Source organism: Phyllobates terribilis, unplaced genomic scaffold (assembly GCF_046119375.1).
Source record: "Phyllobates terribilis strain yellow unplaced genomic scaffold, ASM4611937v1 Scaffold_1__5_contigs__length_1240528914, whole genome shotgun sequence".
NCBI classification, from domain to species: Eukaryota; Metazoa; Chordata; class Amphibia; order Anura; family Dendrobatidae; genus Phyllobates; species Phyllobates terribilis.
The window spans coordinates 727,622,601-727,642,223 of NW_027362761.1; the positions used below are offsets into that span (position 1 = coordinate 727,622,601).

The window sequence follows — 19,623 nt, forward strand, 5'->3', positions numbered from 1 at the left end:
CTATTCCATTTGCACAACAGCATGTGAAATTGATTGTCAATCAGTGTTGCTTCCTAAGTGAACAGTTTGATTTCACAGAAGTTTGATTTACTTGGAGTTATATTCTGTTGTTTAAGTGTTCCCTTTATTTCTTATGAGCAGTTTAATAACAATTCTATAACTTCCGGTGCCATTCCAGTGGTGTCGACACTGACTCTCCAGGGTCCTTCAGACGCAATTGACATCCGGAGGGAGGTTGAGAGCAGCCGCAGTTCTGACTTCCTGAGGATGTACAATTATTTGTCCTAAGGAGGGGAGAGTGAATCCAGCGCCAACTGGCAGTAGGGATTGCATGACATAAAAATGTTATGAGATCCCCAGGAAAGCAAGAGTCGACACTGCTGGCACAACGACAGCACTGGAGGGGAGTAGAAGTCTTATTATTATACTCGGTGTGTGTGTGTGTGTGTGTGTGTGTGTGTGTGTGTGTGTGTGTGTGTGTGTGTGTGTGTGTGTGTGTGTGTGTGTGTGTGTGCGCGTGTGTGTGGGGGGGGGGGGGGGGGCGGGGAGTAGGGATTTCCCATATGATAAAAATACTAAGAGTGCAAAGGGAGCTTTTAGTGGTGTGGGGTTTACAATGGTGGCGAAAAGGAAGTGGTGGGATGCTCGTTAATGGTGATACAAAGCAGAATGGTGGCCACTCTGCTCATGTATCTTCTTCAGAAAATCAGGCATTTATTCTGCATGTGGGTGGCATGAGGGACATTAGTATTGCATGGCGAGAACAAAGGTATGATTGGTACATGTGTGGCCCACAGGAGGCCATAGTGTTACTGCGTATGACTACAAAGAAGACATTATTACTGTGCGGAGCACCAACAGGAGAACGTCTGCCCACTGTCTGTCCAGGTGACTAGTGACAGCTATTAGTGAAGGAACTGCCTGTGAGTCTAAGGCTGCACACTGGGCACAAACTGCAGCATCCCGTGTCACTGCGGTCTATTCTCCACTCCTTTGTATAATCACTGCACTTTGCAGGGAATTAGCCATTTCATATCTAGGACTGAGTGGCCATTACATGTGCAGTGTATATCAAGCTATAACCCTAAAAACAAAAAGGATGAGTGGACACCTCTGGAATTGGACACTGCATAGACAGAAATGATAAATTCTAGATACAAACCGTCACAACACGTTTTGCCGTCATCCTCGCACTTCTTTCCATCATCTAAAAGAACATCAGAACCAAATACTTCTTTTAGTACTTTCTGATCTTGCACCTTCTGCCTCCGGGGCTGGCTACGTTTTCTGTATGTCCTGGGAAAACAGGCAACGCATGAAAAGTTAGACTCGTTTTTGTACACTGAAATCAGATATTCTTATTATTATTCCTAGTTTAAAGTAAAGTGAAAAGTATTACTGGTTAAGGAGTTGCCTCATTATGGTTAGAGGAGGTCTGTGCTAAAAAAAAAAAAAAAAAAAAGTTGCCTGGGGGCTTGAAATCTCTAAAGAAAATGCTCGTACTCCCCTGTGGATCCAACCTAGGCCACTCTGCAATCTGCTCCTGCATCGCTGTCACATAACCGCTGCAGCCTGTGATTGAATGCAGCAGTCAGGTGACTTGAACAGCACTCCATCAGAGGAACAGCAGAATGGTGACATCACTACCACACGGGTCTGTTCTGCATCCATGGGGGTGACGACAGGTGGCAATGGGAACATTTTTTTTTTTTTTTTTTTTTTCCCCCTCAAGGGAACCTAAATCACAAGACAACATTGAATTTATTTAGCCCAAGCAACCCCCCTCTAGTAACCAGGGGCCCAATTCGTTTTGCACTTTATCTTGCTTCCAAAACATATGTAGCATAAAATTGGAAACAAAAAAACGTCTTCCCCAATTTCCCCATAAACTCGCAATTCTCTCTAGCATGTATGTTTATTCCAAGGAGACAAATTATGGTTAAGCATTTCTAGCAGTGGTTTATCGGCCAGTAGGGCAATATGTTCAGGCATATTGAAAGTCAACATGCTCAATCTTTTTTATTTATTTATTTATTTTTTTTACAGAGGTATAGGAGAAATCGATCCAGCTCACCAAACGTCCAAAATTTAAAATTCAAAATTTTTTATTTGCTAGATATTAAAAAATCCATCTTGATAGTGTGAACAATCAAAAATCCATATCTGGAATTAGGGAAACATGGGATACAATGCTGATTTCCATACGAATCAATCTTTTTTACACAGACATTTTCCGCCAGGAGATGGACAGAATCCCTCAATAGTCAAAAAATTGTCTATAGATCTCGCCACTTTCTGCAGGTTCCACCAAGTGGATTTTATACCCCATGTTACTAAAAATGAAATATCTTCATAAATTATTTTGTACCTTTAAAGGCTGGGGGGGGGGGGGTCATTTATATATATGGAGGATATGGCATGTAGGATGTACTACGTGGTCATGGTCATGTCACAAGGGGTAGAATTAGAATTAAAAAAAAAAAAAGGTGAAAGACGATACCTGCGGCCTACTTTCCCTTGAGCTTTCCTCACCAACCAGGCCTCCAGCTCGGGACTGCTGACTTCAGTTGGCTTCAAGTGGTCAAGAACAGTGATGTCCTTGCCCTTCTTCCACACGTCATAGCGGTCAGGCTGAAGGAACTTCACAAATACATCCATAGAGATCTTCACCATGTCTTTCCGACATGTGCACTACAAAAAGGAAATCGAAAGCAGAGACCTTGTAGAATAAATTACCAAACACACCAAAATCCATTAGTAGAATGACAGGCAAACCTGTGTAGCCATTTTTCCATAATTAATCCAGCGCAATGTTGCAAAATTGGTGGACTCGGCACAATTAAATCCATGATTAAATCCAGCATGGTAGCCATATGGGAAAGTGATCATAAACTCCCCTGCTTCCTGTGTGATCTATAGGAGAAAGACGCCATGGAGTTAGAAAAATATTTTTCTGTTTTGAATAATGCTATCACCACATCTGTCACATATCTTACCCGATCAAATGGAATCCCATACTTCTTTAGAATGGATGGTGAAATTAGAGTCATTTTATGCCTAAGAAAAGCATCGCATCCTTGAGAACTGCCTGGGAAAAATCCTGATAGAAAACAGAAATGGTGAGTCAGGGCGAAATGAAATGTGATGGGGGGCTTTACCAACGTGGTACACGTTTATCTCTATGGCCAATTTTAGCTGGATCTGTTCTCTCTCCTCTTTTAAAATTGAAAACTTTAAAAGGGATTGTCCATCTTTTGGGGATAATTCATTTTTCTAACAAATATATATATTTTGGGGTAAAAAATCATTGTTGTAGTTGTAGTTCAGTCAAAATGTTGCACCATTTGCCTTCTATAGCCTGTATATTACACTGTCTATTGCTGGCTGCAGAATGAGTTATCTGGCTAGGACAAGCCCTTCTAGTTCCTCATGTTTGACCCCTAGTACTCCCGTCCTGTGCCGGCACTCGTTCACGGGGCTCTCGTGTGGTTGTTACGTCACCTGAGCCCTGCGACCAATCAGCAAGGTCCCCGCATTCGGACATATTGATCAAGAGGAATTCAAAGAGCAGCCACAGCCCTCACTTCCCGCTGATTGTCAAAACGTCCGAAGGTGGGGACAGTGACGCTGGTGCTGGTTGGGCACAGGGCTCAAGTGACGCAACAACCTCCCATAAGCCCCGGTAACGCGAGTGGTTACACCAATGGAACGGCGCCGGCAACGAAGGAGAGTGTAGGTGTTTTTATTTTAACAGGCCCAAACATGAGGAATGAGAAGGGGGTTGTCCTAGTAGTGGACAACCCCTTTAAAAAAGGATGTAAAAAGTCAGGATCATCATTTAGGCATGCTTAGACTTACATTACCATTTTTTCTAGATAAGACTTATTGTTCCTTGCCAGAAATTATTTACGGCAGAAAGTATTTTTTTTGTAAACCACAATAACGGACTGGCTAGACATTTCCAAGGCTCAGTTCAGATCAGCATCCTTCTTTCCATTTAGAACAAAAACCACAACATTGACCACACTTACCTTTTGCCAAACGTTCGAGCCTTTTTCCATGTTCAGGGGGAATTGCATACCTGTCAAATACAAAAGAAAATTGACAATTATATGAAGCATTGCAGAGGTGAGAAGCCATGGATGCGGAAATGACAAATTCTAAATGGGATTTATGGAACGCCTTAAGAAATACTGTCTGTTTATTTGGATAGTCTACAAGTCTCATTAGTTGCACAGCACTGACCTCATGATAGTAACTTGCTGACAACGTTTTAAAACTTGTGGCTGGTCCGCATACATCTGCGGAAACACCAACAACAAATTGGTGTCGCAATTTTTTGAAACATCTTTTTTATTTTTCAGATGATTGAGTTGCACGAGGCTTGGGTTTTTTTGCACAAAGCTCTGCAGTTTCTTTTGGTATCATGTTGGGCTATACATGAACACTTTCTTATTTTTTATTTTACTGTACAGTAGTTAAGAGCTAGAACGATTCAACCCCTTCTAAGAAGTATCTTTAGTACTTAGTAGAGCACTTTTTGCTGTTATAACCTGCTGCAAACGATGCATAACCAGACACCAGCCTCTGGTAACGTTCCGGAGGAATGTTAGCCCATTCATCATGGCCAATGGCCTCTATGTCTTTAATATTCTTGAGTTGTCAAGAGCGCAGTACAAAAAGTTGAGAAGAGATCATTGCCTTGCACGAACAAAGAAAAGGATAAATAAAGATAGTAAAGACATTGAATGTTGGAAGAAAAGTTTGCTAACTCAAAGTTATCAGAACATAGCAAAAAGAGGACGCTATCACCAGCTACCACTAGATTTCTGAGGAGGCATGTAAAATCCCTTGAATGACAGCAAAAGACATGCAGCAAGATTGGTGGCAGCTGGAACTGAAGATTCAGTTTACACTTACACAATAAGGCAAATAAATGCTGAAGGTCTCAATGCCCCATCTCCAAGATGTACACCCCTGTTGACCCAAAAATACAATAAAAGTCGGCTTCAATATGCTTAAGCCACAGAAGTTCTGTGGAGCAATGCAACAAAACTGGAACTTTTCAGGTCTATGGATCAGTAATGTGTCTGCTTGTGGAAAAATGAAGCTTAGCTAAAAAGTAAAAAGAACACCCTGCCTACTGTGGAGCATGGTGGTGGCTTGGTGATACTATGGGGCTGCTTTTAATCCTCAAACTGAATACCTGAAGCATCTCGAGAGAAATAAGGATTCAAGTATCAGCAAATCCTAAGAAAAAGAAAAATCAAACCTTCTGTGAAGGAAGCTAAAGCTTGGGCATCATTGGACCTTCCAACAGGATAGTGGTACCAAGCATAACCCAAAGTCAACTAAGGTTTGATTTCAGAAACAGCTCTGTAACGTTCTGGAGTTGCAGTTTCAATTACCTGACTCGAATCCTAGTCACAGTTGCCTGAAATTTGAGGGGGGTGGATGCATTATGCAAACTCAAGAATATTAGTGAGCTGGAAGACATTGTCCAAGAAGAATGGGCTAAGATTCCTCAGGAATGCAGCCAATATCTGGTGTCTGACTATCCCCAACGTTTCCCAATTACTAAATGCAGCAGGTTAGCTCAGTGGTTAGCACTGTTGCATTGCAAAGCTGAGGCTCTGGGTTCAAATCCCATTTTCAACTGCAAGGAGCTTGCATGTTCTCCCCCGGGTACTCCGGTTTCCTCCCGCACTCCAAAGATATACTGATAGGTAATGTAGATTGTAAGCCCCAACGGCGACACAGCGAAGTTGAATTAATGGAGCTATACAAGTGAGTAAAATAAATAAAGGCTCGTCATAAAGAGGGCGAGTAATCTGGAGTAATCAGTTAAAAGGCATGTTGTGTTGAAATGGAGTAACCACTTGTTAAGTCAGTTGTGCTGAGCTATTTAGCTTATTCTTGTTTGCTTGGTTTATTGCAAACAGCAGAAAGGGTAAATATTGTTAATAATCCTAAAATTGCAATGGGGTTGCAGTTAAATTGACAATCTCCTATGTAGCTGTGGAAATACAATAGTGGCAAGGGGGGACTTCAGTGGCCATCGTATGCTATAGGATAGGAGAGAAGAAGAGAGTGCGGAAGAGAGGGGAAGAGTGAGGGGTGAGAAGGAGTGAGCGGCGAGAGAAAGAGGGGGAATACAAAGATAGTGGGAAGGCGAGGCAGGCCTTCAGTGGGCCAACATCTGCCATTGGGAGGGAGTAAGGGGAAAGAATGTGAGAGGAGAAAAGTGGGGTCAAGGGGGAGAGAATGTGGGAGAGGAAAAGAGGGGTTGAGGGCGAGAGAATAAGAGAGGAAAAGAGGGATCAAGGGGGAGAGAATGTGAGAGGGGAAAAGAGGGGTTAAGGGGGGACAGAATGTGAGAACGTGAGAGGGGGGAAAAAAAAAAAGAGGTGTTGGGAGGAGAGAATTTGAGGTGAAAAAAAGAGGAGCGGGTAGGAAATGTGAGAGGGGAAAAGAGGGGAAGGGAGCGAGACAGCATGATGGTGGAGAGTGAGGGGTACGATACAGCTGCCTGAACGGTAACCTTTTACCGATCGATGGTCATCTCAATGTCTGTTTACACAGGCAGACCAAAGTAAACCATGTGCACTGAGCGATCTATACTAAATCGCTCAGTGTGTATAAGCTGCCATTGTTGTCCTATTTACGATGCACAGCCAAGAACGATTATCTTTTATGCTACATAAAGGATCATTTCACCCAATGAAAGTTTTGCTCGTTCATCAGATAGTCGGCAAGATTATTGTGAATTGAGCATTTTTAATAACACTCGATCACAATTATTTTGCAGTGTAAATGCACCTTTAAATATATTTTCTTGCCCAATAAACAAATAAAACACCCTGCCTTAAGACTTAACCCCTTAACTGCCAATACATATTAAAACGGCGATCGGGAATAAGTGTTTAGTGCCCACCAGAGTAGGAAAATCTCTGGGGTTTAAGACACTGGAGAACACGATCGGGGCCGTTTTTTACAGTCTCAGAGGACGTAAAAAAAAAAGTGAAATCAGAATTAAACATCATTTCTCTCTTCTGACATGATCTAATAGGTCAGAGGAGAGAGAAATGGTGTCCCCCAAACCTCCACTGTACCAATGACACCATCCCCCAGCTCTCTTCCTTCTGATGTAAAATAGGGGGCGCATGCACTGCACCTGCCAAGATCTGCCAGCAGGAGCACCCGGCAACGTCAGGAACCCATTTAGTTGGATCCTGATGTTTGATCATGGTGACAGACCCTATGATGGGATCAAAACCCCAATATTTGGTAAAAAGGACAGCACTTGGGCTGTGATTCTCTCTTCTCTCCTTGTAGTTGTTCTGGGAGAGAAGAGAGAGACACTACATCCAAAGTGCTGTCCTGTCAGTGAAGAAAGTCACATGTCAAAATCAATTCCAATAAATCCTTCCCCAATCTCCTAATAACCCCCTTGATTACCCCTCCAGTCAAATTAAAGTTAATGATTTTTTAATTCTTTGAAGTTTATTTTTAACTTTTGAAAAAAGAAAAAAAAACTAAAGTAAAATAGTAACATTAAAAAATAAATACTAGGTGTTAGATTAGGTTTAAGTTTACTAGTGTTCGATTAGATTTAGGGTTTTTGTTTCTTTTTGTTGTTAGGCAGGCATAAAATATAATAATGGTCCGCAGAATGTTTAGTGCTGGAGCAGGCATCCACCCGGCTTTGCTCCGGCAGGTCCGGTAGTCGGCTTCTGAAGCAGAGCTGCTTCCACTGCTGAAACATCAGAGGCAGGACCAAGTGCCGCAGTCCCCCCTCCACTGCGGTATCCTGGCGATTCCTTTTCCCTGCAAATCCCCCTTTCTCAGCAGCCCCTGGTGTAAAAGTAGAGGTCACTAATTTTACCCACCTTTTTTTCCAAATTTTTGTCACCCATGAAGTCCTACAATTAATTGCCCACCAAACAAATTTATATGCCCGACAATACATTGCCCAAAAACCCACTGCCTTTCATTTTAGTTCATGGATCCCTAAAGTGTCCCTGAAATTAAAAAAAGGTTTAGGTATTACCCTGAAAATGGGTTTAATAAAAAAAAAAAAAAAAAAAAAAAACACAACACCACACACTTTCAACACAAGCTGTCCGCAGCACCCCTGTATTTGCAGCTGTCATGTCCCAAACCCGTTATGAAGCCCTAATGAGATTCCTTTATTTTCATGATAATTCCTATCCCCCCACTAAAGAAATGACCCCAACTATGATCGCGTTAACAAATTGAGACCCCCTTATCTCCCGCCTAAAAGATTTCTAAATTCCTATATCCTGGAGCAAAATGTTGTAGCTGACAAGTCCTTGATGAGTTTCAGGGGGCGTCTGTCATTCCGCCAATTCATCCCCTCCAAGCGAGCAAAATTATACAAAATGTGCGAGAGCAATTGGGTACACATCCACCCTTCTAATTTATGAAGGTAGGGACCGCCAAATAAACCCACCAAACTGCCCCCAGACAATTGATGCCATTTTTAAAATCAAGGGTACCACGTGTATACGGACAACTATTACACAAGCATCCCCCTATACCAATCCCTACAAATACAGGGGCCTGTGGGACAGTCAAGAAAAACAGAGTGGGGTTTCCGTCACAGTTGATGTCCAGATGTTTGGAGAAGGAGGCGTCATTCTCACTTGCAAACGACCACCTTCTTGCACTGAAGTAGACAGACAGGAAGGACATGTACATGCTGACCACGCTACATGCGGACACCACTGTGACGGTCAGAGACAGGGGCGCCACCAGGGACATGGAAAAACCGGCCTGCCTCATCGACTATAATAAATATATGGGAGGTGTTGACTTGTTGGACCAGGTGCTTCAACCGTACCTGGTAAGAAACCTGTAACTTCGCAGTAAATGATGTGGCAGCCCTGGTCTAGTTCAAAGTACTAGATCTTGCAATATTGCGTGAGATTTGTCGCTTTCACAAATCTGCTGCATCATTTACTAGTACTAACGTATTATGTACTAAGCAGCCCCCGATCAGCGTCTGCTTATAAATGACGCGTAAGTGCTGGCTTAGTGCAAAGATCTCACAACAATCATGCTTTGGTAGCAAGTCGGGCCATGGAACGTTCTTGCATGCCAGGATCCCACAACCCAGAAGTTTGGACCCAACTTGTGCTAGAACGTCACGTTCTTTAACCTGGCATTAGAGACACTTTGTTTAGTTAGATTTAGTAAAATAATCTGTCTTTGACTGCCCAGTTTTTTTGTTTGTTTTTTTTAAAATAAGAGCCACCAAAGACAGGCGAAACATCGGCCGCAAAAATAATTTTAAAAAGGAACAGAGCTTGTAGTGGTATCCATATTATTCGAGCTGGCCAAGGACAAAGATTTGAACGCTATATGAAAATCCTTTAAAAGGGTGCAGGCATCAAACGAAAATACCGTAATGGCAATCTGTTTGTATCCTTTGAAACAGCATTGTTTTGCAGCGCTACATGCAATTTTGAAGGACAATAAACTAAATGCTACAATTTTAACAATCTGAAAATATTATGGATTTATCAACCAACAGAGGAGACTTCCCATATGTTGGCGGCATTGTGTGGATGTCTTATTCACTTGTGCTTAAAGCAAAGTACAGGCAAATCAATGAGGTTAAAGTAAAAAAAAACAGAAAAAGTTGATATAGGCCATCAGGTTTTTAAAATATAAAAATGTTGCCTCTCACCAGGACTTGGGTTCTCCAAAGTGCAGATAGTTAATGCTGTACAGATCCATGTCCTCTGTATGCCAAGCAAAAGTTGTCTTCCACATGCCAAAGTAAAGATATGGAGTATTAACTCCTTCTATGATGATTCCGCTCTCATGTTCCACCATGTCGAGCAGCGTTTTCAAGCCTGCAATGTTCCACAAATGGATATCCTGCCGATATGGAAAGATATACGTTTAGATGAAAAAGTAAAGGGAGACGTCACCACATTAAACATTAAGTAATAGTATGTGAAAACTGGGGAAGACAAAGTGGTAAGAAATCAGAAACTGAAGTCAAGAAGGGAAAAGTTCTACATCAAGGGGCAGGATGCTGAAGGGGTGAAACAAAACAAAAAAAAAAGGGTCTCACACTGTCATAAAGGGAACCACTTATGTCTGCCCCATAAATCGGAGACATGAAGGTCAAATTCTTCCAGTATTTGCGCTCCAAATCATCAAAGTCTTGATGGCGAGGAGTGCAGTACCTAAGGGAGAGCAAGAAAAAGATTACACTACATGCCAGTCAACCATGTGCAAATGTGTTTGTGCATCTTTTTAGGCCGGTTCCATTCATCGATGGCATCGGGAACAATTTTCTTGTGTCTCAACTTGAGATGGGAGAACTAATTGGCAGGACTCCGGTCAGAAATCTCATGGACGGAGCCCTGTGAATCTTTTTACCTCCCGGTAATCCTGGCACTTCTCTTGATTAACCGGACTGGGGCAACATTATCATTGTGGTATTGCGATTTGCACACCTCCCATCCAGCGGTCACAGATTTGAGTCCTGCAAATCAATTCCCCCATCTCTAATCTCAACAAGAAGTTGTACACTACTTTATATATGCAGGGGGGCTGTGTGGGGACATAGTACTGTGTAGCAGGGGGGCATCATTGGGACATTATACTTTGTAGGGGGGCTTTGTGAGGACATCATACTAAGTATAATTTCCCAATAAAGCCTATCACATAGTATGATGCCTCCTTACACAGTACGAGATCCCCACAAAGCCCCCTACACAGTATAAAGTCCCTACACAGCCCTCCTACACGGTGTAATGTCCCCACAAAGCCCCCTCTATAGTGTATGGGGGCTGTGGTGACATACTGTGTGGGGACATCATACTGTGTGAAGATGGTTTGGCTGTCATTCTTGTGACAGCTCTGTACCCAGTAACTCTCACTTTATTCTGTGAAGAACAGAGCAGGCAGCTTCCTAGTGGAAGCTGCCCGAAGAATGAGCATGTCACTTTTTTTTACCACTACATGGTTTCCTGAACTTAGAAGTGGTCAAAAGACGTGACATAAGACAGAACATGTGCACAGCAATGACGTTTTGATATTCCTGTGCATGATGATCATTTTTCTGGGCACTTTGCCAGGTACACTCTGGGCAGAATCCACATGAAAAAGGCACCATATGCACCTAGCCTCGGTGCAGAATTCATCGCAGATTTCATCCTTTGCAAAGAGCAGAAAATAAACCATATCTGCAAATAACACATGCACATTTTGCTGCATTGTGATCTCATGTGCAAAGGTTCATCCCTTTCATTTTACATCATATGACATATAGAGTAGGATACAAAAAAGCACCATCATCAAATTGTTATTTTTATGTAGAGGGACAGCAAACATATCCGTTTGTAATGTTCAAAGCCAAATATTTCCTGTATTTATTAACGTATCAAGAACAAGTCTTACTGGTCACTGTTTGCCAACTTGCGATATTCTCCCACAGTCATGGCTTTCTTCTGGATATTGTACTGAGTGAAGAGGCCGGACTGGCCAGTGACCACTTGCTGAATTGGAGCAGGAATCACCATTTCATCCAAGTCATCATAAGTTCGTCTTGGACGCCACTCTTTTGGAGGAATAATCTGCCAAGAGAATACCCAAAATAATATTTACTCATCTCAATGATTTTTGGTTTTAACATGAAGCTACATGGCTTACAACTGCTCAGACCTAGTTCATTTTCCTCCACCTTTGGTATACGTGATAAACGTAAGGCCCAATACATAAAAGTATATGCCATGTAGTTGTGAACATTGGCCATTGAAAAAAAAATTTATATATATATATATATATATATATATATATATATATATATATATATATATATATATATATATATATATATATATATACACATACATATATATACACACACACATACATATATATACACACACACATACACACAGTACAGACCAAAAGTTTGGACACACCTCATTTAAAGATTGTTCTGTATTTTCATGACTATGAAAATTGTACATTCACACTGAAGGCATCAAAACTATGAATTAACACATGTGGAATTATATAGTTAACAAAAAAGTGTGAAACAACTGAAAATATGTCTTATATTCTAGGTTCTTCAAAGTAGCCACCTTTTGCTTTGATGACTGCTTTGCACACTCTTGGCATTCTCTTGATGAGCTTCAAGAGGTAGTCACCGGAAATGGTCTTCACTTCACAGGTGTGCCCTGTCAGGTTTAATAAGTGGGATTTCTTGCCTTATAAATGGGGTTGGAACCATCAGTTGTGTTGTGCAGAAGTCTGTTGGATGCACAGCTGATAGTCCTACTGAGTAGACTGTTAGAATTTGTATTATAGCAAGAAAAAAGCAGCCAAGTAAAGAAAAATGAGTGGCCATCATCACATTAAGAAATGAAAGTCAGTCAGTCCGACTGCACCAGCTACTTTTCGGCAAATGGTGGATGTTATGTTTGAGCTCTCCCAGACTTATCTGGATGATATTGCCATATTCAGTAAGACCTGGGAGGAGCACCTACAGCATGTAGGTGAGATACTCCAGTGCATTCCTCAGGCTGTATTAACCATTCGGGCAGACAAGTGCCAAATGGTGATGGCTGAGGTCAAGTACCTAAAACACAGAGTAGAGGGTGTGGGAGGATAAAGTCTGACCCGGCCAAAGTGAAAGCAATAATTCAGTGGCCCCGGTCCCACAACCAATAGCAAGTGCAAGCATTCTTCAGTACCGCAGGGTATTACTGAAAATTCATCCCGGGGTATAGTACCATAGCAAAGCCCCTGACTGGCCTGACAAAGAAATTAAGAAGGCAGATAGAATAGACAGACCTATGTGAACAGGACTTTGCGCAGCTCAAACAAGCCCTGTACAGGCTGTAGCCGATTATACCAAGAGATTCCTGGTGCAGTATGATGCATCAGACAGTGTGTTGGGTGCGGGCCTTAGTCAGGTTGATGGCACAGGGCAGGAACACCCCAGTGGCGTACCTTTCAAGGAAACTGGTAGACCGAGAAAAGCGTATGTCACCATAGAGAAGAAATGCCATTGTCTGGGCACTGAAAAAACTGTTACCCTATGTGTATGGAAGGGAATTTACCATAGTAATGCTGGCTACACCAGGTGGTGGGGGAAAGTAGGCGAGTGTTCCGATGGAGCCTGGCATTGCAACCCTTCAACTTCACCATTTTTCACAAAAAGGTGAGAGTTCATGGCAATGCTGCTGGCCTATTGAGGCAAACTGAGTAAGCCCCTAACCGGTAATTGCCGCCAGAAGAAGGTGGATAGTCAGTCAATCTAATGAACTGGAGCCCAGCGCTTACCATACTGAAAAAGTTGGGAAGGAATGTGAGGAGCTAAAAAGACTATTGAACCTATGGACGTAGAGCAGAGTCCATAGCTCTAAAGGATGCAGACTTTTCCAGTACAGAGAGCACGGGAGCCCACGCCATTTTTTTTTTTTTTATTTATTTATTTATTTTTTTTAAATTTTAGGCTCTGTGCCCACGGTCCGGACGTAACAGCACTTTGGACGCATATTTTTTGCTGTGTCCAAAATGTTGCATTCTATTGAACGCAGGTAAATCCACATGTGTTCATTAAACCATGCACATTTACCGCATTCAATACATTCTAGTGGTCAAATTTCTGTTGCGGAGACTAGCACACGCTGAGGTCCTGAAAGACGTGCCGCATGTCCACGGGTGATTCGCAACCTCTGATTCACGCATAGTGGACAATGGATTTCTAGAAATCCCATCCACTATGCTTTAACATCTGGACGCTGCGAGTTTGACGCTGTATAAACACGCAGCGTCAAACCTGCAGCGGCTCCTGATCGTGGCCACGTACCAAAACTCACCTGCAGCATGTCAATTTCTGTAGCGGACACGCTAGTCTCCGCTGCAGAGTTTGACCGATTGAAGTGTCATTATATGCGGTGGATTCACATGTACCGACAACAAAAGTGCGGCATTAGAACACTGCGTTTTGGACGAGGCAAAATATACGCTGCGTCCAAAGAACTGCAGAGTGCTGATCGGGGGGGCCGTAGCAACTAATGAAACAGCTGTGAGCTGTTGATAATAGCCAGGGACCATGTTTGCCTAATGGCACCTTCCTAGGCTAAAAAATGCTAATGAAGATTGGGTGAATGGGATTAGCTGACCCCTAAGCTCTTTTGTTTGGTGATGACAAGGTGTCAATCAGACCCTTTTATCACCAAACCTAATTAAAGTAACGAGTTAAATAAACACACAGACACAGAGTAAACACTTTATTTGAAAAACAACAGACACATTCTTTTATCATTTAAAATTAACTAATATACTCACTCCAGTTCTGATGGTAATCCAAAAAGTAATGTCCCACCAAATTGCTTTTTGGAGCTAAATAAAGTTTTCATTAATGTACAAAAAAGCTTTAAAAATCGCATAAAAAAAAAAAAAACACGTCAAAACTGCCCGTTTTTTCCTGCCAAGGAAATACAGAAACACTGCGGAAATTTCTGCTTCAAACCCTGAACGTGTGCACATAGCCTTAATAAAATTATTATTACTATAAACCAAGCACTTACCTTAGCCAGACCAGCTCTGTGTGCTCCCTGAGTTTCTATGTAAGCCATATATTTCCCAAAGTCTTGAAACTCTTCCCATGTTGGCCTAAATGTCATGATCTTACAGCCCGAATTCTGAGATGGTGTGGTTTCTGGTCCCATGATGAATTCCACAAAATCTGACTCTAGAATTAATCTAAAAACAAAAGATATTGGATTAAGTACTGTTGAAGCCAACAAAAACGACATTGATGACTTCGAACTGAAAAATTAGGTTAAATTTTACTTTAAGCATACACCACCCCAGAAGGGCAATAAAATAAAGTTATTGGTTAATGATGTGGAGTCTATGTTTTTTATTGAGACCGTACTGCGCTCTATGCAAGCTCAGGCATGAGCTGTGCGCTCCTCTTTCATGAGCTATGCCCTTCTTGCGGGTCTTTGAAGCGATCTATGGGGGGTCTCAGGGCCCGGACCGTCATCTATGTAGAGGCATTTAAAGTGCATGCAACATATAAAAAGCTGCAATTTATTAATCACTCTAGTTAGCAGTCCATCTGCCACAATATACAGCATTTAAATAGCAATGACATAAAGAAGTCACCTTAAAAGGGATATTCCCATCTCCAAGATCCTATCCCAATATGTAGTAGATGTAATATTATAAGCAAATACCTCCAATTAGAAATGTAGTATAGGTCTTTTAATTCCCTATGTTGCTTACCCCATGTGCAGGGAATGGCAATAGCGATCAAACCTCATCTGTGCCCAAATTTTATCAGTTAAAATTCAAGCTTGCCACATAAGAAAAAAGTCTTCACACAGCTCCATGCACAGAAAAATGAAAGTGTTACACGCCAAATTATTTGTTCTTCAAAAGTTTAGATTTTTTTTAACCTCCTTCACTCCTGAGCCTGTTTTCACCTTCCTGACCAGACAAAAATTTTTGATTCTGACCAGTGTCACTTTATGTGGCAACAACTCTGGAACGCTTCAACGGATCCCAGTGACTCGGAGACTGTTTCTACACGACACATTGCACTTCATGTTAGTCGTAAATTTTGGACGATACGATTTACGTTTATTTATGAAAATATCAAAAAATTGACAATTTCATAATTTTAAAACTTTGAATTTTTATGCCCTTAAACCAGATAGTTAAACCACACAAAATAGTTAATAAATAACATTTCTGATATGTCTACTGTACATCATTTTTAAACCATTTTTATTTGTTAGCAAGTTAGAAGGGTTAAAAGTTCATCAGTGATTTCTTATTTTTCCAACCAAAATTACAAAACCAACATTTTTTTTTTTTAGGGACCACCTCACTTCTGAAGTGACTTTGAGCGGCCTATGTGGAAGAAAATACCCAACAGTGACACCATTCTAAAAACTGCACCCTCATAGTGCTCAAAACCACATTCAGGGTCCGAATGAGTTTTTTTTCAAGCGTTTTTGCTGCGGAATTTTTGCAGCGGAAACGCTTGGTAATCCTTCTCCCATGGTCCCCAATGTAAATCCGCAATTACAATGCCCATGCTGCGGAATTTTTGCAGCGGAAACACTTGGTAAGCCTTCTGCCATGGTCCCCTATGTAATTCCCTAATTGCAATGCCCATGCTGCGGAATTTTCCGCAGCGTTTTTGATGTGCGGAAAATTCCGCAGCATGTCCATTATTTGTGTGTTTCCGCATGCGAAATTGCCTTCTCAATGCATTAAAAAACGTAAGGCAATTCCGCATGTCCAAAACGCGCAAAAAACGCATGACAAATTCCACATGCATTTTTTCTGGGCAAGGACATGCAGAAATGAAGCGGAAATTTTCCGCTTCATTTCTGCATCGTGGGCACATAGCCTCAAGAAATGTATTAACCGATCCGGTGCTTCACAGGAATTAAAGCAATGTGTAATATATATATATATATATATATATATATATATATATATATATATATATATATATATATATATATATATATATATATTTATATTTTCCCCACAAAATTGTTGATTTAGCCCAAAAATTTGCATTTTCACAAAAGGTAAAAGGACAATTTGTCACATAGGCAGAGCCCCTGAGGTGCCAGAACTGCAGAACCCCCTCCATAAGTGACCCCATTTTACAAAATACACAACCAATGAATTATTCTAGGGGTGCAGTGACCATGTTGATACCACATGTGCCTCACAGAATTTTATACTATTGGGCGGTGAAGAAAGAATAATTACATTTTTACCACTAAAATGCTGTTTAGCAACAAGTTTTTAATTTTTATGAGGGCTAATATGAAAATATGGAACTCCGTTTGTTGTGTAATTTTTCCTGAGTGCACCAATACCCTACATGTAAATCGGGAACTACTTTTCAGGCACAGTGCAAAGCTCAGAAGGGAAGGAGTGACAGATTATCAGATTATAGTCCAGATTTTGTGGTTATAGTTTGGGAGTGCCATGACTCACTGGAAGAGTCCCTGAGGTGCCAGAACAGCAGAAACCCCCATAAGTGACCCCATTTTACCAACTAGAATTCATCTAAGGGTGCAGTGACCATATTGACACCACGGGTATGTCACAGAATTTTATAACCTTGTGCAGTGAAGAAAAAATAATTACATTTTTACTACAAAAATTTTGTTTTAGCCCCAAATTTTACATTTTCACATGGGAGAATGGGTAAAAATGGCATCAACATTTGTCACACAATTTCTGCTGAATGTGGAAATACCCCATATGTGGTTGTACAGTACTGATTATTCACACGGCGAGACTTGGGAGGTAAGGAATGCCATTTCACTCCTGGAGAACAAATTATCGTAGAATACTTTGCAGACTCCATATACAGAGCCATATCCCCTCTGAAGTGATCCCATTTTGGAAATTAAACCCCTCTAGAAATTTACCTCCAGGTATAGTGACGATTTTGACTCCATGAGTGTTTTCCAGGAACAAGCAGCAGCGGATGTTGCTGATTGAAAAGTGCAAATCTGCTATTGTAGCGACAATGACGTTGTAGTGCCTAGTACATTATATCTCCAGAAGCACAAGCTGGACATGCACCCGTAAGTTAGGCGAGCTCTCATCTCTACAGAAATGCTAAACATGTGGATGCTAAATGTGGTTTAGCCACACTGAGGCTCAGAAGGGAAGGGGACATTTGGATTTGGGAGTGCAGAATTCACTGGATTTCTTTTAGGGGGCAAGGGCCATTTCTCTTTTCCAGAGCCTTTGTACTACCAGTAAAGTGGAAGCCTTCCATTGACAGACCTGAGTAGGGACTTGCTTTTTTTGTGGATTGAGTTGAAGCTTTTATTGGGAACAGGATACATAACATTTGGGATCACATTTATTCTGCGCTCTACGCTGAGCACATTGAGGTTTCCATCTAAATCTCTGAATGACTGATTCAGTTGAAACCCCCGAAGGATCCATTAACTATAATGAGGCAGCAGAGATACTTTGGACTCCGTCTGGCCTCTGTTCAGCTGTGTCCTTTTCAGAAGTGCACAAAACTGTGGTGGACCGCGCTTTTATGCAAGCTTTAAAAGACGGACACCGCTGGATCAAAGGCCAGACGGCATCCACAGTGGCCTATATCTGCCTCATTATAGGGAATCTTCCGTCAGGGGTTCTGTCTGAATCACGTATTTCAGAGATTTACACGGAAACTCTGGCGTAAGTGCTCAGCGCAGAGCGCAGGATAAATGTGCGCCGAGCCGTACTGCGATCTTTGTGAGGTAGAATTAACAAATCAACAGCGGGTCAAGAATTGGTTTTATGTTTTACGCCATTGCTCGTGCGATATAAGTGATTAGACTGATTTGTTGTTCGGGTCGATGCGATTATAGCGATATCAGATTTATATTGGTTTTTAATGTTTGGCTGGTTGTACACAAACAATTTTACAGAAAAAAAAAATTTTTGCATATATTCTGAGAGCTAACACTATTTTTCTGCTATATGGCTGCTTGTTTTTTTTGCAAGCCAAGATGATATTTTCAGCAGTATCATTTTTGTTTACATTTGGCTTTTTGATCACGCTTCATTCCACTTTTTTTGGCGGTATGATGAAAAAGTATAGTTTTGCCACATTTTTTATTAAAAAGTTTTACGGAGTTCACTGAAGGGGTTAAATAATGTGACATTTTTATAGGTCGGGTCGTTTCGGACACTGCGATACCAAATGTGTTTTTTGTTTAGTTTATTTTATTACTTAAATATACCCATTTCTTGGTTCAATATATTTTTTTCATTTATTTCATGATTTTTTTTTTTTTTTTTTAAAATGTTTTAGTTTTTTTTACTGCTGCACTGACACAAGCCTCTTAGACCATGCTCCTGGCTTGCAGTAGGTGGCTGACCCAGAATTCATCACGAAACCCTCGAGTTGCCATGGCAACGATCAGGCCCTCGCGATGACGTGAATCTGAATAGAGCGGGAGCCTCCTCCCTCTCCCAGCCTTCTAAACACTATTGCAGCATTTAGGGGGTTAAATGGCCCAGGACGGTGCAGGCACTGCTCCTGGCAATGACAGCAGGAGCTCGGTTGTAACTTACGATGAGCTCCCAGCGGCGATCGTGCGGGCACAGCTCCTGTGCCCGCATGATCGTCATGACGTAAATTTACGTCACTTTGTGGGAACCTCTTCCTGACCATGATGTAAACGTAAGTAAAATGTCAGGAAGGGGTTAAAAGGGTTGCCCAGGACCTGACAATTGAGGACTCCTCTTAATATAAGATTGCTGGGGGTCTGACACTCACGATGAGCTGAAACTGCTCCATCAGCGGCCCGAACTAAGGCTAGGTCCACTCTGAACTTGTGGACACTGTTGGGTGCATATGGTCGGGAAGTATGCGTCCAGTGTGCACTGTCAGGATGGATGCTGAAGCATCTGTCCACCATAGGGACGCACTGTAGAGAGACACATACATCTCTTTGCAGTGTCCCGCTGTACATAACATTTTTTATTTCATTTTTATTCCAATTTTTGAGAAACAGAATGAACAAATAAGAAGCACTTCATGAATTGTCTGAATTCTTTCTACGCAGTTCACCG

General features: G+C 41.6%; 1 protein-coding gene across 1 annotated transcript in view; it reads right to left on the minus strand.

Moving 5' to 3' along the window:
- Positions 1-19,623, minus strand: part of LOC141275111 (lysine-specific demethylase 4B-like) — a 67,993-nt gene that overhangs the window by 15,819 nt on the left and 32,551 nt on the right. Inside the window, exons 2-10 of the mRNA XM_073686361.1 lie at positions 14,586-14,760; positions 11,440-11,615; positions 10,106-10,220; positions 9,713-9,906; positions 4,032-4,081; positions 2,997-3,100; positions 2,776-2,913; positions 2,501-2,691; positions 1,163-1,296 (exon numbers count right to left, since the gene is read on the minus strand). Of these exons, the coding sequence (XP_073542462.1) occupies positions 1,163-1,296; positions 2,501-2,691; positions 2,776-2,913; positions 2,997-3,100; positions 4,032-4,081; positions 9,713-9,906; positions 10,106-10,220; positions 11,440-11,615; positions 14,586-14,726 (1,243 nt within the window). The 5' untranslated portion in view covers positions 14,727-14,760. The remainder of the gene's footprint in view (positions 1-1,162; positions 1,297-2,500; positions 2,692-2,775; positions 2,914-2,996; positions 3,101-4,031; positions 4,082-9,712; positions 9,907-10,105; positions 10,221-11,439; positions 11,616-14,585; positions 14,761-19,623) is intronic.